At 44.6% G+C, this 20,938-nt stretch overlaps 1 protein-coding gene across 3 annotated transcripts in view; it reads left to right on the top strand.

Moving 5' to 3' along the window:
* LOC118372416 (sorting nexin-29-like) overlaps positions 1 to 20,938 on the top strand; it is a 173,050-nt gene that overhangs the window by 110,655 nt on the left and 41,457 nt on the right. For all 3 annotated transcript variants that reach the window (XM_035758281.2, XM_035758282.2, XM_052472476.1), the window contains 3 exons: positions 1,712 to 1,818; positions 13,864 to 13,980; positions 17,708 to 17,763. In XM_035758281.2, coding sequence (XP_035614174.2) covers positions 1,712 to 1,818; positions 13,864 to 13,980; positions 17,708 to 17,763 — 280 coding nt within the window. The remainder of the gene's footprint in view (positions 1 to 1,711; positions 1,819 to 13,863; positions 13,981 to 17,707; positions 17,764 to 20,938) is intronic.

The following is a 20,938-nucleotide window of genomic DNA, read 5'->3' as shown; positions in this document are numbered from 1 at the left end:
CTCAAGGCATTTCATTACTAAGGATGTCAAGGCAACGGGGCGATAGTCATTCAGCACAGAGGGATTAGATGCTTTAGGAATTGGAATAATTATTGATTTTTTTCCACAATACTGGAACGTGTTGCTGGTTGAGTGAGGATTGGAAAATGTCTGTAAAAACACCCGCCAGTTGTTCAGCACAGTGCTTTAACACATGTCCACTTACTTTGTCTGGGCGTTTGTGTGTTACATCCCCTGAACAACTTCAGAACATCAGACTGTTGAACAACAACTCTCTCAAACATTTGTAATGATGCTTCCATTTGTTTTACCTCCGACACCAAGTTGTCTGATTCAAATCCTGAGAAGAAAACATTCAGTTCGTTAGCCATGTTCTGGCCCTCATGTCCCCCAAGGTCATCACTGGGTTTCCCCTCTGCCTATATGGGGGGGCGCTAGCCATGGATTTAATCCCGTGCCAGGACACCCTTGCGTTTCCTGAGGGAGAGGGTTGTGTTTCAGAGCTTTTACATGTGTTTCAGAGCTTTTCCAAGAAGACAATCCATATCACGAGCAGATAGTTGCTTTCAAGGGTCTAACCTGTGGAATTACTCAGCAATCACAGTGTCATTCCCAGATGTGTGTGTCCATTGTGGATGTCCAGATGTTCTTGAGGTTGTGAGGCTCAAACAACAATCCCAACATGTCCGGCCAATGTGCCCAGTGTGTTAGCAAGAAGGAAAGCAGTTCATTATGAGAGCTCCAATAAATGTAAAAAAGAGATGAACACCCAAGAGACCAGAATAAACAAGAAATAAAGGGCAAAACAGACCATGCTGTTGAACAGTAAAAGGCAGCAGGTGATTGTGCAATTACTTCTGACCACAGAACATTGGCTGTAATTTTCATTTCCAGGTGATTCTACATGTTGAATCGTTATTGTTTGTTGACACCCAGTAGGTGATTTACTGAGCCACTGCTCCTCCAAGTCTAACTTCTGTTGTTCTACCTTCTATAACTAGATTACGCCATGTTAATAGCTGATGTGGAATCGCTGTAAGCTCACTATTGATGACTTAGCCAGCCAGAACTAGTAATGATGAACCACCGTTTTAGAAGTGTGTGGGAGAGCCAAGCAGTGTGTGGCAGTTTGATGGAATGGTGTCGTTTTGAGAAACAAAATACAAATATTTTTTACATGAATATTGGTGCAAAAGACAGTAATTAGAGAAGATGGTTGTCATAATGCCAATGTTTATTCGTTTACGTCTCCTGGCAGATACAGCGGGGTTGATACCTTAGAGAAGTTGCTGTTTTAAAACCTTCCAGGAAGTAACCCCTCTACTATTCAGTCTCAAACAGACAATTAAAACTGTGTGAAAAACTGGCTCTTACTTTAACTACTGACAAGACAATACTCCTCTGCATAATATTCAAATGATAATGGTGTGTGTGTGTTTGTTGCCCCAGGCATATCAAACACATTAATATTGATCATTATGTTGGCTGGCAGTTAGGCTATTGGTTAGAGTGTTGGGCCAGTTACTGAAAGGTCGGCTCTGGGATTCAAACTGGCGACAAGGTGAAAGATCTTTATGTGCCCTTAAGCAAGGCACTTAACCCTAAGGCATATAAAACACAATTGTACATGTGTGGAACAGGACAAATATAAGCACCCACAAAATTATTATTATTGTTCCCCACGTAACTGTTTTCTTCTCTCCTCTTCCAGTTCTCCCCATGGTGAGGAACTGTGATGGTTCTACTCTGGCCCCTCAGAGCAGGACTATGGGGGATGTGGAGGAGCTGGCTGCCAGCTACGAACGCAAACTCATAGAGGTGGGTACTACTGTTACTGTCTGACTCAGTCTTACCTCTACCGCTACTTAGGCAGCTGAGATGACTGCATTTACTTTATGTTCATAATTTGGTCTTTTATTATTTATTATTGTTGTTGCATTTTCGAGAAGGAAACTGGAAGTACTGTAAGCATGTCGTTGGATGGTGTTATACCATTTGTATCCTGTACATACGACTGATAAAACTTTAAACTATCTACACAGTCATCACTGATCAGTGAAGCAAGAAGATTGATTTCACCAATCCAGCCTGGTCAGATTACTCAGTAATTACTTCGAGAGGATTTCTAAAGTATTTCAACAGAGCCATGGAGTTTTGTAGGTAGCTGATGCACAGTTCCAACTCTGTTGTTACACATGGTGATGCAGCCTCAGTCACTCAGAGACAGAGACAGGGAGTGGGTGGTTCTGGGAGTTCTTGGCATGCTTGGTACAGTAACTAATGACCAACCGACAGTGTGACACTCTGAGCTGAGTGACAATGACATAAAAAAAACACAGCCCTCCTATTCTAATGAGGTTTTCCATCAATTATTCCTAAGTGTTTTAGATTTATTTTATAATAAATAATTCTGCTATTTTTTCACTTATTTCTGAACTGTCTTATTGATGCGATCATTTACTTGCTTGTCGGTCTCAATAGGGCTTCCCTAAGCATACTGGGATGTGGACTGAGCAAGTAGACGGTACATTTATTGATGTTACCAACTGGTTTGCCTGTTTATGCTCTCTCTGAAGTTGTAGAAACATGCAGATGGTTAGCTAATGCTGTTGTCTGTTGCTATTGACAATGGGTTTTAAGTTCCACTGGGGCCATAGTGAAAGGGTATTGGATATGGAAAAATCACCTAATCTAAAGTCTTTCTAACCAGACTTATTGTAAGGTACTATTATGGGATGTATTCGTGATTTTGTGTAGGAGAGATGTGTGTGAGATAACAGTGTGATATGGGTCGGAGACTCCTCTGGGATCGGTGGATCTTTTGATGTGTTCTCTCTCTCTCTCTCTCTCTCTCTCTCTCTCTCTCTCTCTCTCTCTCTCTCTCTCTCTCTCTCTCTCTCTCTCTCTCTCTCTCTCTCTCTCTCTCTCTCTCTCTCTCTCTCTCTCTCCCTCTCTCTCTCTCCTCTCTCTCTCTCTCTCTCTCTCTCTCTCTCTCTCTCTCTCTCTCTCTCTCTCTCTCTCTCTCTCTCCTACTCTCTCTCTCTCTCTCTCCTACTCTCTCTCTCTCTCCTACTCTCTCTCTCGCTCTCTCTCTCCTACTCTCTCGCTCTCCTACTCTCTCTCTCCTACTCTCTCTCGCTCTCTCTCGCTCATATTAATTATCCAACAGCAGAAACACCACAACAATTAGCAGTCTTTCTTTCTGTTCAGTTTGGAAAAGACTCACAATAATAGCAGCCTATGCCTGGAAACATGCTTCACTGATGCCACTCATATATTGATCTTAAATATTTCTTATGAATAAGGATGGCTTAAATAAGGCCCAACAAATTGCCAGTGTGTGTTTGTGTGCCCATCTGATTGCAGTGGACAGCTCAGCATGTGGTGTACCCCCACCCCCCCGCCCGGGTCACTTCCTGTTTGTAGTGATTTCTGGGTAAAGTGAGTCAGTGAGAGAGGGACTGTGTGCACCCAGGCACTGACACCAATCTCTTCCCTATCTTCCTCCCTCCTCTGAGGGAAAGCTAAGCCTGTCGTCTCCTCTTTCCGCTTCTCTCCGCTGTCTCTTTAGACTCGTTTCACATCCAATTACTTGTCTTAGATAGCAGGTCAGCTATGGTGGCTGTTTCTGCTTGGGATGGTACTCCCAGCTCAGCATCAGAACATCCTAGAGAGGGAGAGGGAGGTGGAGAAGCGGGAGAGGGAGGTGGGGAAGAGGGGAGAGAGGTGGGGAGGGGAAGAGGGAGGGGAAGAGATGGGAGGAAGATATAGGGAGGGGAGGAAGAGAGCTGGAGGGAGGAAGGAAGAGAGTGGGAGGGAGGGGAGGGGAAGCATGGGGAGGGAGGGAGGGAGGGGAAGGATGGGGAGGGAGGGAGAGAGGGGGAGGAAGGGAGAGAGGGAGGGAGGGGAGGAAGGAAGAAATTGCATGTGGGATGAGGGGGGAAGAGGGGATGAGAAATTGCGCGAGGGAGGGGAGGAAGAGAGAGGGGGGGAGGAAGAGGGGGAGGGGATGAAGGACAGGGGGAGAGAGAGGGGAGGGGTGGGGGAGGGAGGGAAGGAGGGGAAGAGAGATGGGGGAGGGAGGAAGAGGGAAAGGGAGGGGATGAAGGGAGGGGAGGGAGAAGGGAGGAAGAGGTTAAAGGAGGGTATGAAGAGAGGGAGGGGAGGAAGAGAAGGAGAGAGGGAGGAGAGGGAGGGGATGAATATAGAGAGGGGAGGAAGAGAGAAAGGGAGCGGAGGAGGGAGGGGAGGAAGAGAGAAAGGGAGGAGAGGAGGAGGGAGGGGATGAAGAGGGAGGGAGGGTAGGAAGAGAGAGGGGAGAGCGAGGGGAGGAAGAGATGGGGAGGGAGGAAGAGAGAGGGGAGGAACGGAGCGCGAGAGGGAGGGAGGGAGACCGGGGGGAGGAGAGAAAGAGAGGAGGAAGAGGGAGAGCGGGGGGTGAGAGGGGAGGGAGAGAGGTGGAAGGGAGGATGGGAGAGAGGTGGAAGGGAGGATGAGGGAGAGAGGTGGAAGGGAGGAAGAAAGAGAGGAGGGGGAGGGAGGAAGAGAGAGAGGAGGGGGAGGGAGGAAGGAAGAGTGAGAGAAGAGGGGGAGTGAGAGAGAGAGAGGGAGGGGAGGAAGAGAGGGAGGGTTGGAAGAAAGCGAGATTGCACGAGAGAGGTATGGGAGGGAGAGGGAGGGATGGGAGGAAGAGAGCGAGGGGGGGAAGAGTGAGAGAGGGGGAGGAGGGGGTGGGTGAGGGGAGGAATAGAGGGAGGGTGGCAGAAAGGGAATGAGGGTGTATGAGAAAGGAGGAGAGAACTGTCAGGATCACCTGCATCACAACGATGCCATATAGAACTGTCACAAGCAGAGAGTGCTTGTCAGGAAACAGATGTTTACTGTTAAGTTAGTTTGTAGGTCTAATAGAACTTACCATAAACCTAAACTAACTCTGCTTTCAATAGGATTCATTGCTATTTCTGAGAGTTTTGAAGGAAAGAGCTGAAATACACAAGCGCAATTGACAATGTTTCTAAATTAAAACCCAGTTGAACAAAACATTGAATGAATGAATGCATTGACTTGGTCCTGTCTTCCTGACCAGTAATGCATTGTGGGTTTTGAGGTTGGAAGTGTTGTCAGCCATATGTGAACTCCTTGCCTTTTAACCAAATTGGGAGTGCTAGCCTATGTGCAAATCAGCCGGCACGGCCTCTGAGTAAAAACTTATCTCCCTTCTCAACAAGAATTAATTGGTTTTCTTCACGCTTCAAATTAATTATCTCTTTTTAATGTCCTATTTGAAAGTTACAGCACAAATAAAGAGGTGATGAATGGATGGAGTGTTCCGGAATTATCTGATGTTCTGGAATGGTCTGATATTCTACACTCTGATTTGTAGTTATTCCGATATAACAAAACATGCCGAAAAGCTGCTGTGTTGTTCAATGTAGCTAGGTCACAAATCCCGACCTACGGTCTGCAATGCTCCCATGTAGGGAAATGGAGGCTGTGAGTGCGTGGGCCTGTGCCCTCCCAGGCCCACCCATGCCTGCTTTCCTGCTCATTCATGTCAAATCCTTCAATTATGGCCTAATGAATTTTATTTCAATTTATGAATTTCCTTCTTTGAACTGTCACTCAGTCAAATCTTTGAAGTTGTTGCATGTTGTGTTAATATTTTTGTTCAGTACAATTTTGTAATTGACAAAAACAGAAAATCATTTTTTTTGCTGTATTCCAATGGGGTAACCTAGGTAACACAGGCGGGCAGGGCCACAATGTTCTGTCTAATACCGACTGAGTCTATCAGTGAGTTTTGTTGTTCAGAGGTGGTAGCTAGGAACCTTTCTGATGTGTTATTCAGTGTTCCCCACAGGGAGGCTGTCAAAGGTGACACGGCTGTGTTGGACCTCTCTGTCAGTATTGATGGTACCCAGCCTGGCCTTTTCGAAATGCCAGCTGAGTCGTGTATGTGTGTGCATGTCACTGTTATGCTTATTTCAGAATTTGGGAATTGACCGCACCCCACAGAATACAACATTTCACTTTGATTGACAGAATTTCATTCTGTACAATTCAAAGAAATTCCACTCAGTCGTAGAACATGAGAGTTTCATTGAATCTGACAGGTTACACTTCCAGATACCAAAGAATGTTACTTTTCTGTGGAAACAATGTTCATATATACAATTGTAACCTTAGTGCTTAGAAAAGCCAATTACACTGAGTGTACAAAACATTAGGAACACCTTCCTAATATTGAGTTGCACCCCCCCCAAAAAAGAAAAGGCCTACATTTGTTAGGGCATGGACTGTAGCACCCCTGTGGAATGTTGAAGCATTCCATAGGGGTACTGACCCATTTTGACTCCAGTGCTTCCCACAGTTGTGTCAGGTTGGCTGGATGTCGTTTGAGTGGTGGATCATTATTGATACACATGGGAAACTGTTGATCCTGAAAAACCCAGCAGCATTGCAGTTCTTGACATACTCAAACCAGTGCGCCTGGCACCTACTACTATACCCTGTTCAAAGGCACTTAAATCTTTTGATTTGCACATTCACCTATGGCTTGAGAAAATATAATATCACAGTATTTTTTTATTATTATTACGGTATTTGACAGTATTATGTTTTTGATTAATAAAAGTTCTACATTTCCTTTGAGTAGTGCGTGACCTCAGGGTGGCAACACGTGTATTCTAAATGATTTCAATGGGTCCTTCTCCATTCTGATTGTTTTATACTGTTCAATTCAACTTCAACCCAAAATACTTTTCAGCATTTTCCTCAATTTCTGTTTTTCCTGCACTCATTTTAGATAAGTTCCACACTGCCATGTAGGGCTGCACGATATGGGCAAACAATTTAGGCCTAATTTCTTACCAAATGTTGCAATTCCATGACTGTTGGAATCATGGAAATAGATTTTTCTAATTATATAGTTAGAATATAATAGTGGGCACTTTGAATACAGTGTTGTTTGTTTAACATTATAGTTGATGCTCAGGTAGTTGATGTTTAAAGTTGGTGAGGGAAATAAAAGTCTCCAACTTCAGCGATTTTTGCAATTCGTTCTGGTCACTGGCAGCAGGAAAGGCGGCCAAATGAGGTGTTGGCTTTGGGGATGATCAGTGAGATATACCTGCTGGAACGTGTGCTACTGTTGGGTGTTGTTATCGTGACCAGTGAACTGAGATAAGGTGGAGCTTTACCTAGCATAGACCTATAGATGACCTGGAGCCAGTGGGTCTGGTGACGAATATGTAGCGAGGGCCAGCCGACTAGAGCATACAGGTCGCAGTGGTGGGTGGTATAAGGTGATTTGGTAACAAAATGGATAGCACTGTGATAGACTGCATCCAATTTGCAGAGTAGAGTGTTGGAAGCTATTTTGTAGATGACATCGCAGAAGTCGAGGATCGGTAGGATAGTCAGTTTGGTGGCGTGAGTGAAGGAGGCTTTGTTGTGAAATAGAACGCCGATTCTAGATTTGATTTTGGATTGGAGATGTTTAATATGAGTCTGGAAGGAGAGTTTACAGTCTAGCCAGACACCTAGGTATTTATAGTTGTCCACATATTCTAGGTCGGAACGTCCAGGGTGGTGATGCTAGGCGAGCGGGCAGGTGCGGGTAGCGAACAGTTGAAAAGCATGCATTTGGTTTTACCAGCGTTTGAGAGCAGTTGGAGGCCACGGAAGGAGTGTTGTATGGCATTTAAGCTCGTTTGGAGGTTAGTTAGCACAGTGTCCAAGGAAGGGCCAGAAGTATACAGAATGGTGTCGTCTGCGTAGAGGTGGATCAGGGAATCACCCGCAGCAAGAGCGACATCATTGATTTATACAGACAAAAGAGTCGGCCCGAGAATTGAACCCTGTGGTACCCCCATAGAGACTGCCAGAGGTCCGAACAACATGCGCTCCGATTTGACACACTGAACTCTGTCTGCAAAGTAGTTGATGAACCAGGCGAGGCAGTCATCAGAAAAACTAAGGCTATTGAGTCTGCCGATAAGAATACTGTGATTGACAGAGTCGAAAGCCTTAGCTAGGTCGATGAAGACTGCTGCACAGTACTGTCTTTTATCAATGGTGGTTATGATATTGTTTAGTACCTTGAGCGTGGCTGAGGTGCACCCTTGACCGGCTCGGAAGCCGGGTTGCACAGCGAGAAGGTACTGTGGGATTCGAAATGGTCAGTGATCTGTTTATTAACTTGGCTTTCGAAGACTTTAGATTGGCAGGGCAGGATGGATATAGGTCTGTAACAGTTTGGGTCTAGGGTGTCACCCCCTTTAAAGAGGGGGATGACCGCGGCAGCTTTCCATTCTTTAGGGATCTCGGACGATACGAGAGGTTGAACAGGCTGGTAAATAAGGGTTGCAACAGTGGCGGCGGATAGTTTTAGAAAGAGAGGGTCCAGATTGTCTAGCCCAGCTGATTTGTATGGGTCCAGGTTTTGCAGCTCTTTCAGAACATCTGCTGTCTGGATATGGGTGAAGGAGAAGCTGGGGAGGCTTGGGCGAGTAGCTGCGGGGGGGAGCTGTTGGCCGGGGTTGGAGTAGCCAGGAGGAAGGCATGGCCAGCCGTTGAGAAATGCTTATTGAAATTTTCGATGATCATGGATTTATCGGTGATGACCGTGTTACCTTGCCTCAGTGCAGTGGGCAGCTGGGATCAGGTGCTCTTGTTCTCCATGGACTTTACAGTGTCCCAAAACTTTTTGTAGTTAGAACTACAGCATGCGGAATTCTGCTTGAAAAAGCTAGCCTTTGCTTTCCTGTGTATTGGTTTCTGACTTCCCTGAACAGTTGCATATCGTGGGGACTATTCGATGCTATGGCAGTCCGCCACAGGATGTTTTTGTGCTGGTCAAGGGCAGTCAAGTCTGGAGTGAACCAAGGGCTATATCTGTTCTTAGTTCTGCATTTTTTGAATGGAGCATGCTTATCTAAGCTGGTGAGGAAATTACTTTTAAAGAATGACCAGGCATCCTCGACTGACAGGATGAGGTCAATATCCTTCCAGGATACCCGGGCCAGGTCGATTAGAAAGGCCTGCTCGTAGAAGTGTTTTAGTGAGCTTTTGACAGTGATGAGGGGTGGTCGTTTGACCGTGGACCCATAGCTAGCCAGCTAACTAGCGATTAGCATTTGTGGCTAACACGATTTTGGCCCAACTTGCTAAGAAACCTGATGGAGTCTGCAAAAGAACTGAGACTGGGACGGAGATTTTATCTTCCAACAAGACAATGATCCAAAACATAAAGCAAAATCTACAATGGAATGGTTCAAAAATAAACATATCCAGGTGTTAGAATGGCCAAGTCAAAGTCCAGACCTGAATCCAATCGAGAATCTGTGGAAAGAACTGAAAACTGCTGTTCACAAATGCTCTCCATCCAACCTCACTGAGCTCGAGCTGTTTTGCAAGGAGGAATGGGAAAAAAATTCTCTCGATGTGCAAAACTGATAGAGACATACCCCAAGCGACTTACAGCTGTAATCGCAGCAAAAGGTGGCACTACAAAGTATTAACTTAAGGGGGCTAAATAATTTTGCACGCCCAATTTTTCAGTTTTTGATTTGTTAAAAAAGTTTGAAATAGCCAATAAATGTCGTTCCACTTCATGATTGTGTCCCACTTGTTGATTCTTCACACAAAAATATGGTTTTATATCTTTACGTTTGAAGCCTGCAATGTGGCAAAGGGTCGCAAAGTTCAAGGGGGCCGAATACTTTCGCAAGGCACTGTAGATACAAAACAAAAACGTGAACATTAATCAATCAACTCTTATCAGCACATGTAGGACAGTATGCAGGTGTGTGTGCATAGACTTTGCAGATGTATGTCTCACATGTGCAGCACATAGTATTTGTTTTACAGTCCTTCTTGAGGGGGGCAAAATTGTCCTCTCCTCTTGCCTGCCCCAGCTGCAGGTGAATCAGGACAAGATTCAGCCCTCTGAACAGCTTTCACAAACACAGCAGATGCTACTGTGTGGGGGAGGTGCTCCCTTCTTTGAATGTGTGGGGTTACAAGTGCCTTTCCCAGCTGCTCCAGGAACACCCTCCTCTTGTTCCGCTTATCAGGCATCTAGGTAGAGTTGATCTTGTTCCATGTCACGAAGGCATTGTATGAGGACACGTCATTGATGTTATGGAAGATGACCTGGGGCCAGCGGGCAGTCATCCTGCAGCTGTAAGTTCCAATCCCATTGTCCAGGTTGTCCACGCCTCCTTTGTTGTGATTGTAGTCCAGGATGATGGCTGGATTCCTATCCTCTCGATCACTGATCTCAGCCGTTTTGTGCATTGTGCTCAGGAGGACCACATTCTTGTTCCTCTATGGGAGGTAAGAAACTAGATGTGGTGGGAGTGAAGGCAAACTTTGATGAGAAGGGGACTCTCTCCCCCTTGTTGCAGGGGGAGCTCAGGCTTGTTCTTTCTAACTGTGCCAACCATAGTGATCTTCCTCTTCAGGAGCTGCTGGCTGAGTTCATAAGAGGTGAAGAAATGAACACACTGACATTATGCCCCCTCAGTCCATCTGTCACATCAAGCACAACCCGCATCCCCTGGTTCTTCTCCGGGCCTCCACTGGTCGGCTTCCCTGTGTAGACTTGCATCTTCCAAGCGTAGCTGGATTGTGCGTCACAGGCCACCCATATCTGGATGTCATACTTTGCTGGCTTGCTGTGCATATACTGCCGGAAAGGACAACGACCTTTTGACAAAAGAGATTTACTATCAGTAATTAGCATCAGTGTCACAGAAAACAATCACATAAATCAATGAAGTACAACAATACATAATAAAAAATGAACAGTGAAAATCACTTACATTACAGATATGAAAATAAAAATGTACCTCTGAATGGAACCAGTTGCTCATCCACTGTTACTTCAGGCCCAAGGTTGTAGAGGTATGGCAGACACTCCACCCACTTCTCCCAGACCTCTCTTATGGCCGCCAGTTTGTCTCTCACACATCTTGCAGGTCTTGAGAAAGTGTGAAGGACTTTCAGTGGTATCATGGCACGGAAAATCGCCCTTCCACTCTGCATGCCAGAGACTACATGTAGCCTCGCCTCGGGACCTATACACACCCGCTAAGAATAGCAGCCCTATGTAGGCACGCAGGTCAATCTCATCCATCCTTTTCCAGTTGTCTCTATATTTACGGAAACCCTCCAAACGTGTCATCTCTGGGATGATTTTTTTTCGATGGCTGGTGTGATGAACATGTAGAACGTTGAGGTGATGGCCTGGCCATGGGCAACTGCATGTCTCGAGGGCCCTGGGGTCATCCTTATGACATGTTAACAGCATGTCTTGTGGGTCCTGGGGTCATCCTTATGACATGTTAACTGCATGTCTCGAGGGTCCTGGGGTCATCCTTATGACATGTTAACTGCATGTCTTGTGGGCCCTGGGGTCATCCTTATGACATGTTAACTGCATGTCTTGTGGGCCCTGTGGTCATCCTTATGACATTTTGTGCTGCCATCCTGCCCTGGTTGTCATATGGTGACAAGGACCATGTTATTTAGCTGTTCTTTGATCAAATTGTCTCTCTTTCAGCTTGGGGGATTTCTTCTTCATCTGAAGATGATGTACCGTGCTCTGGGTTGTAATCTTCTTCATCTGAAGATGATGTACCGTGCTCTGGGTTGTAATCTTCTTCATCTGAAGATGATGTACCGTGCTCTGGGTTGTAATCTTCTTCATCTAAAGATGATGTACCGTGCTCTGGGTTGTAATCTTCTTCATCTGAAGATGATGTACCGTGCTCTGGGTTGTAATCTTCTTCATCTGAAGATGATGTACCGTGCTCTGGGTTGTAATCTTCTTCATCTGAAGATGATGTACCGTGCTCTGGGTTGTAATCTTCTTCATCTGAAGATGATGTACTCTGTTGTATTCTTCTTCATCTGAAGATGATTGTAATCTTCTTCATCTGAAGATGATGTACCGTGCTCTGGGTTGTAATCTTCTTCATCTGAAGATGATGTACCGTGCTCTGGGTTGTATTCTTCTTCATCTTTTTCTTCAGATACCTCCTCCTCTTCTAAATCATTGTTCTCTTGTTCCCCCTGGACATCTGTAAAATTCAGATCTACAACCTGTTGGGCACTGGGGGACTGTCATATGCAGCACCTTTATAGCCTCTGACTGCATTCCCCATTAGTAAACAATGCTTTCAAGAAATCTTTATTTTGTCTGAAATAGTTTTTATTTTGTCTGTGAACTTGTGTGTGTGTGTGTGTGTGTGTGGGGGGGGGGTCATGGAGGGGAGATGCTGCACATGCACAAGAAAGTTCAATCAGTGGCATACAATCTCAATTTCTCATTGTGTGTATGTGTGTGTCTTTGTGGTTTTTGTGGTGTGTAAATTATTTTATAACTGCCGGGTAAAAATGACCCTAAGACTATCTTTGTACCCTGGTAGTGTACAGCTTTCCACGGAAATATGAACAAAGGCGATGTTTCGCTTTTTCAAATGTTGGGGTCACTCTAGGAAAGTCATCAAATTTCAAGTTGACAAAATATAATTTAGGGGGTTTTCTCTGCTGTTAAACATAGTGGCCCGTCATTTTTTACCCTTAAGACAACACAAGGGTTAAGAAGATTTAAAACCAAATACTTTTACTCAAGTAGTATTTTACTGGGTGACTTTTACTTAAGTCATTTTTATTTTAATGTATCTTTACTTTTACTCAGGTATGAAAATTGGTTACTTTTTCCACCACAGCACATGCGTGCTTGTGTGTATTCACACCATTCACTATGCCCTTTGTATCTCCCGGTCTCTGTGGAGTTAGACGACTTCAAGGAAGCTGCAGGTTCACTCCTGAGATGGGAAAGTTGAATGTTGAGTGCATTTCAAAGTACAAACAGTGGAAGCAGGACTTGATGGTGCTGCCTTCAAAGATGTCAAGTTCTGCATTTTAATGTCCAACTCTCTCTACCGGGTCCTGAGGTCACTGTGTTTGAATTCATTCTAAAGTCTGGAAAGTTAAATGAGTCTATGTATGAATAGTGAACTATAAAGCAAGGTGAATGTTGAAATGTTAGCTAACTATGAGATAATTCTAGCCAAGCTGGAAAACTAACAAACGGAACGTTTGTTTCCTCACTTTTCCTTTTCAGCTTTGCACTATAAGATAAGGATTGTCTGTACTCTTACTCCCTGATACTGAAGTTAATTCCTTGGTCGTTTTCATGCCAAACATTCCAAAACAGACAACCAGGCTAGAACATTGAGTCTCTACAATGTTTAGGATCATAACCCAGTGTGTTTGAGGTGGTATCCTCCATGTATTGGGGTCAGTAATGGGTACAGACATCAGAAATGACATCATTCACCTGTCATACACAGTCGTCCCTTTCCTCAATCTACCCTGACACCTGATGTCCTCTGACAAATGAATGCATGTCACAGCTGTCTAGCTGTCTCTGTTCGTGACACGCTGGTGGCAGCAACCTATCATCCTGTCCAGGTCTGTTAGGGACACTGAAGGCTGATGTCACAAGCAGCCTGGACTCAACCACGCTGTGTGTGTGTGTGTGTGTGTGTGTGTGTGTGTGTGTGTGTGTGTGTGTGTGTGTGTGTGTGTGTGTGTGTGTGTGTGTGTGTGTGTGTGTGTGTGTGTGTGTGTGTGCATGAGCATCCTTTTAGCTAATTGTACTTCCTTGCCAAACTGTCCATTTTACTGTCCCGCCGTGAATCATTTTTGACTGTTATTTGGAGTCTGTTGTTTTAGTTCATATACAGCTGCACGGATCAGGTGTGTGTGTGTTCCAGACCGTAACTAACCGCGTGTGTGTGTGTGTGTGTGTGTGTGTGTGTGTGTGTGTGTGTGTGTTGTTTTTCCTAGGTGGCTGAGATGCATGGCGAGTTGATAGAGTTCAATGAGCGTCTGTACCGTTCTATGATGGCCAAGGACCACCTCATCATCCAGATGAAACAGGAACTCATCGACCTCAGAGGACCAGTGAGTTACCCTCTACATGCACTCACACACATGCCCAGGGGGAGCTTTTTGGCCACTCGGTTATAAATAAACTGCCCTAGGCCACAGATACCACCTCTTATTCTAGAGCTCAAGTCCTCATCTGCTGGCCCAGCTCTGGCTGCACACTGGCTGGCTGACCAGGCAAGTTGTGTGAGTGTTCCTCTGGTCCCCTGGCCCTCTGATCCCCTGGTCATTAAAACCAATAGAAGTTCGATCCTCAAATCACTTCCATTGTATATAATCTTCGTCTTGATTGTCAAGTAGTAGAGGACTTTCTTTGACAAAGTAGATGGTAGCGCTGACGTCATCCAAGAATCGCTCTGAAAAACTCCTGATGGCGCATGAAGCCGGAAGGATTTCAATGGCATACAAAAAATCACTAAGGATCATGGTGAAAGTGTACATAACTAGCAAAGGATCATAGTTTACGTAATCGTTTTCATCTGAGAGAGTCAACCGGCAAAGAGCCTCCTCGTAGCCTACCGGCCCATGATTGATCTGTGCCAACACATGTTGTGTGACGACAATTTAGTAGTCAGAATGGATCACTATTTCATTAAATATCTCAATTTGTAGCGAACTTTGAAATAATTCAGTGTGGGGATCGTAATTGATCATAATAAACACATTTTAGATCCCAAAACATGCATCTAAAAATAATGTTTGGACGTCTTTGCGATCGTAATATACAGTTGGAGTCGGAAGTTTACATACACTTAGGTTGGAGTCATTAAAACTCGTTTTTCAACCACTCCATAAATGTCTTGTAAACAAACTATAGTTTTGGCAAGTCGGTTAGGACATCTACTTTGTGCACGACACATGTAATATTTTCAACAATTGTTTACACTTATAATTCCCTGTATCACAATTCCAGTGGGTCAGAAGTTTACATACACTAAGTTGACTGTGCCTTTAAACAGTTTGGAAAATTCCAGAAAATTGTGTGATTGCTTTAGAAGCTTCTGATAGGCTAATTGACATCATTTGAGTCAATTGGAAGTGTACCTTGTAGTGGAAATTTCCTGTATTTACCAAATCATGAGTGCAAACCACACACAAGTCAGAGTTATCATAAAGTCCATCTTTAATTATATGAGCTCCATCACAACCCTGTGACTCTCAGATCAATTCAGTGTCTATAAATTAATTATCTGAGAGTGCTTACAAAACACTTCCTAGTATCATTTATAGCCAAGACACACCCATCTCAACTCAGATTACGAATAACAGATCTTAGGAACAAAGGAAGACTTTACTTGAGAGAGGAGTATCCCATAGCCAGACAGCATTAGCTATAAATTATCGTTCAGTTTGCTCTCCTAAAACGAGGTTCTACTTCTCGTTCTTGGTACAACACAAGACATTAGGATATATACCAATTGTTATTTTAGACACTCCCATTCTGGACAAGCTCACGGAGACACAGTGACTGGCACACAGACATTGTGGAGCCAAGAGATAATTGGTTCCCCCTCAATCATCCCTTAACATGGTTTAAAAGGTTTGTTTACATATGAAGACAAGCTTGACCTCTCCCCTCTCTGCGGCCCAAGTAACTGAACCCTGACAGAGAACAGATCACTGCAACCGGCCAACAGTTTTATCCAAAAATAGACATTCTAATGACATATCTCACATAAGCATGAAATAAAATAAATAAAACATTTTATTTATAAATGTTACCTAAATAATTCTGATTCTGCCATGACAACCTGTGGATGTATTTCAAGGTCTACCTTCAAACTCAGTGCCTATTTGCTTGACATCATGGGAAAATCTAAAGAAATCAGCCAAGACCTCAAAAAAAAATGGTTGACCTCCACAAGTCTGGTTCATCCTTGGGAGCAATTTCCAAATGCCTGAAGGTACCACGTTCATCTGTACAAACACCATGGGACCACGCAGCCGTCATACCGCTCAGGAAGGAGATGCGTTGAGTCTCCTAGAGATTAACGTACTTTGGTGCGAAAAGTGCAAATCAATCCCAGAACAACAGCACAGGACCTTGTGAAAATGCTGGGGAAAACAGGTACAAAGGTATCTATATCCACAGTAAAAGTCCTATATCGACATAACCTGAAAGGCCGCTCAGCAAGGAAGAAGCCACTGCTCCAAAACCGCTATAAAAAAGCTAGACTACGGTTTGCAACTACACATGGGGATAACGATTGTCCTCTGGTCTGATTAAACAAAAATAGAACTGTTTGGCCTTAATGACCATTTATGTTTGGAGGAAAAAGGGGGAGGCTTGCAAGCCGAAGAACACCATCCCATCCGTGAAGCACGGGGGTGACAGCATCATGTTGTGGGGGTGCTTTGCTGCAGGAGGGACTGGTGCACTTCATAAAATAGATTTAATCTTGAGGAAGGAAAATTATGTGACTATATTGAAGCAACATCTCAAGACATCAGTCAGGAAGTTAAAACTTGGTCACAAATGGGTTTTCCAAATGTACAATGACCGCAAGCATACTTCCAAAGTTGTGGGAAAATGGCTTAAGGACAACAAAGTCAAGGTTTCGGAGTGGCCATCACAAATCCCTGCTACCAAATACTAATTGAGTGTATGCAATCATCTGACCCACTGGGAATGTGATGAAAGAAATAAAAGCTGAAATAAATCATTCTCTCTACTATTATTTTGATATTTCACATTCTTAAAATAAAGTGGTGATCCTAACTGACCTAAGACAGGGAACTTTTACTAGGATTAAATGTGAGGAATTGTGAAAAACGGAGTTTAAATGTATTTGGCTAAGGTGTATGTAAACTTCTGACTTCAACTGTACATAGGCTTTCTAGGGCAGACCAGAGATTTTGGCACCGCTAGGTTGCTACGCAGTAGCCAACCAGCAGAGCTTGTGACTTAACATTCCAGACCTGACACAGGGGGCTGCGGCTGGAAGAGAGTAGAGGTTGATGTGGCCCACTCTATCCTCAGCCCTGTGGCCCTGTCTCTGGGGTGCAACACCCAACTTCATCCTCTCTACACCAGACCATTCTCTTCTCGTATAGACACATTGAAAATGAGAGACAGAAGGGTGTTTACACACACACACACACACACACACACACACACACACACACACACACACACACACACACACACACACACACACACACACACACACACACACACACACACACACACACACACACACACACACACACACACACACACACACACACACACACACACACACACACACACACACACACACACACACACACACACACACACACACACACACACACACACAAAGGATTACCCCTGCATGTGTCCCAGGGCCATGGGGGATTTAAGGAGAAGAAGCAGACAGATTATAGGAATCCCTTACAGCCATGCTGGGTAACAGTATCCTCCTCTGCTGCTGGAACTCCCTCCAATCCAGGGATTAACAACAACAAGAGGCCCTATGGGGTCACACACTGAGCTTTGCTAGTGTATACAGTACATTGATGTGATAGTGGTGGTGATGGGATGGGGGTGGGGGGCAGAGTACAGTAACGTCATGGTGCTCTGCTTCACTAGTCACACAGACAGACACCTCCCTCAGGGTCTACCCAACCCTGTAGCACAGACACACAGGGGTGTGTAGAGGGTTGCTGACGTGACATTTTGTATAAACAGTGACATTTAGATTTTTCTCTCGCTCTTTCTCCTTCTCTCGCTCTCCATCTCTCGCCTTGCTTTTGAATAAAGGTTCCTGGTGACCTGAGCCAGACTTCTGACGACCCCAGCCTATCAGATTTTGAGACGTAAGCAGCTTCTCTTATCACATGAGTGTTGTCCCTACTTTATATATGTGTATGTCTGGCCCCATGTCTCAGCTTGATCATTGTCATCTGTATCTCTATCCCCTCAGGTGAGGGAAGGTAGGGGACAGTTTACAGACATCTCTGAAAATGTCTTTCTTCCTCTCTTACTCCTGGTTTCTCCTTCTACCTTTCTCTTTGAAAACCTCTGACAGTGGCCAACCCCAGCCCTGTAGCTCCCCAGTCAGAAGATACTAAACCACTTGATTATTCCTAGTACGCTATCAACTCGGTATACTGTAAACATACACATGACAAAAAGTACCAAATCCACCTCATTTGAGTGGATTTGGCTATTTCAGCCGTTGCTGACATGTGTATACAATTGAGCACACAGCCATGCAATCATAGACAAACATTGTGAGTAGAATGCCCCGTACTGAAGAGCTCAGTGACTTTCAACTTGACAGCGTCATAGGATACCACCTTTCCAACAAGTCAGTTTGTTACATTTCTGCCCTGCTAGAGCTGCCCTCTAAATGCTAGTTATTGTGATGTGGAAACGTCTAAGAGCAACAACGGCTCAGCCACGAAGTGGTAGGCCGCACAAGCTCACAGAATGGGACCGCCGAGTGCTGAAGCGCGGAGCATGTATAAATCGTCTGTTCTCGATTGCAACAGTTAATACAGAGTTCCAAACTGTCTCTGGAAGCAACGTCAGCACATTGACTGTTAGTCGGGAGCTTCATGAAATTGGTTTCCATGGCCGAGCAGCCACATACAGGCATAAGATCACCATGTGCAACGCCAAGCGTCGGCTGGAGTGGTGTAAAGCTCGCCATCATTGAACCCTGGAGCAGTGGAAATGCATTCTCTGGAGTGATGAATAGCGCTTCACCATCTGGCAGTCCGACGTATGAATCTGGGTTTGGCGGATGCCAGGAGAACGCTACCTGCCTGAATGCATATTGCTAACTGTAACATTTGGTAGAGGAGGAATAATGGTCTGGGGCTGTTTTTCATGGTTCAGGCTAGACCCCTTAGTTCCAGTGAAGGGAAATCTTAACGCTAAAGCATACAATGCTATTCTAAATGATTCCGTGCTTTTTGTGGCGACAGTTTGGGGAAGGCCCTTTCCTGTTTCTAATTGCCTAACATCAGTGCCCGACCTCACTAATGCTCCTGTGGCTGAATGGAAGCAAGTCCCCGCAGCAATGTTCCCACATCTAGTGGAAAGCCTTCCCAGAAGAGTGGAGGCTGTTATAGCAGCAAAGGGGGGGACCAACTCCATATTCATGCCCAGGATTTTGGAATGAGATGTTGGACTACTTTTGGCCATGTAGTGTACATTACTGTGTATATGCAGGTGTTGTACTAACTGCTAATAGAACCTGGCTAGTACTTTATGATAACTACTTTGAGGTAAAATTGTACTTACTATGACTGTGGTATTTGTCTGTCTCACCCAGCGATCTTAAAGGGCAATTCCACCACTTTTCAACCTTATTTTCAATATCTCCAGTACAGCACCAGTGTCTACATGTGTGAAAATGGCACATTTCTACCATTTTGTAGATTACATCATCAAAAGTTAAAACATTTTAGAAACAGTGATTTTCAAACTCTATGAGATTCGCAGTGATGAGGGGAGCAAGGAAATACCCTGCCTCTGGCTAGAAATGCCCTGCCTCTGGCTAGAAATGCCCTGCCTCTAGCTAGAAATACCCTGCCTCTGGCTAGATATACCCTACCTCTGGCTAGAAATACCCTGCCTCTGGCTAGAAATGCCCTGCCTCTGGCTAGAAATGCCCTGCCTCTGGCTAGAAATGCCCTGCCTCTGGCTAGATATACCCTGCCTCTGGCTAGAAATGCCCTGCCTCTGGCTAGAAATGCCCTGCCTCTGGCTAGAAATGCCCTGCCTCTGGCTAGATATACCCTGCCTCTGGCTAGAAATGCCCTGCCTCTGGCTAGAAATGCCCTGCCTCTGGCTAGATATACCCTGCCTCTGGCTAGAAATACCCTTTCTCTGGCTAGATATACCCTGCCTCTGGCTAGATATACCCTACCTCTGGCTAGAAACTCGTTCTGTGATGTCAGAGAGAAACATTTTTTAGGACTATATGTTTTTAACCACGGATCATAGAAACACGTAGTTTTCACATATGTAGACACTGCTATGATGCTGGAGATAATGAATATGAGGTTGAAAAGTGGCGTAATTGCGCTTTAAGATGAACGCACTAGCTGTAAGTCTCTCTGGATAAGAGCGTCTGCTAAATGACTACAATTTTCACATGTGTCAATGTCTAGTTGTAAAGAAAGCCTGTTGACACTACAGTAGCTCTCCTGATCCAGGGATGACCCTTGTCTCATTAAGAGAGGAGTGGTAAAACAGAGTTGAGGTGGGCACCCTCATGATGACTATCCTAATTTGTTCCGGTGAATAAAGAACACAGTTCAACCTTTGTGATGAGAGAGGGAGGGAGGCTGTTGCTATGTCACTGTGCTGTTTAAATCAGTTCTGCCCCTCATTAAACATATCTAACAGGAGTAGAGGTTAAGAGGGCTGTAACACCTGGCTATTACTGGGTGCCTGAAATGGCAGCCTATTCCCTATATAGTGGACTACTTTTGACCAGGGCCCATAGAGCTCTAGTCAAAAGTAGTGTACTATATAAGGGATAGTTTCCGATTTTGAACACACCCTAGGTGTCTGAAACAGTGTGTCCTCTGGGTAACAATTGATCTTCCTTAGGGTTCTTTCCATTTCCTTAATGAAAGGTCTCCGCAAGGAGTTTTAATGTAGGTAGTAGCCCTTTTTGAAATGACCTGCTGCCTCTGGGACACCAAGGTAAAAGTTACCATGGTTTTATACTCTACTTGCCAGACAACTCATCCTGAATTGAATTCTGCTGCTCTATCAATCTCTCCATACATTCATCATGTAGAAGAAATGTTAGTGGGGATGGCGTTTGATCGGAGAGATGTGGATGGGTAGCCAGGCAAATATTGTTGCACTTCATGGTTATAATTCCTGACTGAATAATCTTCGTATAAGCATAGTAATAGTAGTGAATTCTTGACATGTCTTGAAGACCCTTACTTTAGTAGTATTTGGAATGAATGATATGTTTCCTGCCATGAATACTCTTTACCCTCTACTGTGTACTTCTCAAAC

The sequence above is a fragment of the Oncorhynchus keta genome, chromosome 2, assembly GCF_023373465.1.
Source record: "Oncorhynchus keta strain PuntledgeMale-10-30-2019 chromosome 2, Oket_V2, whole genome shotgun sequence".
NCBI classification, from domain to species: domain Eukaryota; kingdom Metazoa; phylum Chordata; class Actinopteri; order Salmoniformes; family Salmonidae; genus Oncorhynchus; species Oncorhynchus keta.
Note: the sequence above shows the minus strand (reverse complement) of the source record. Positions and strands in the feature narration are given on the sequence as shown.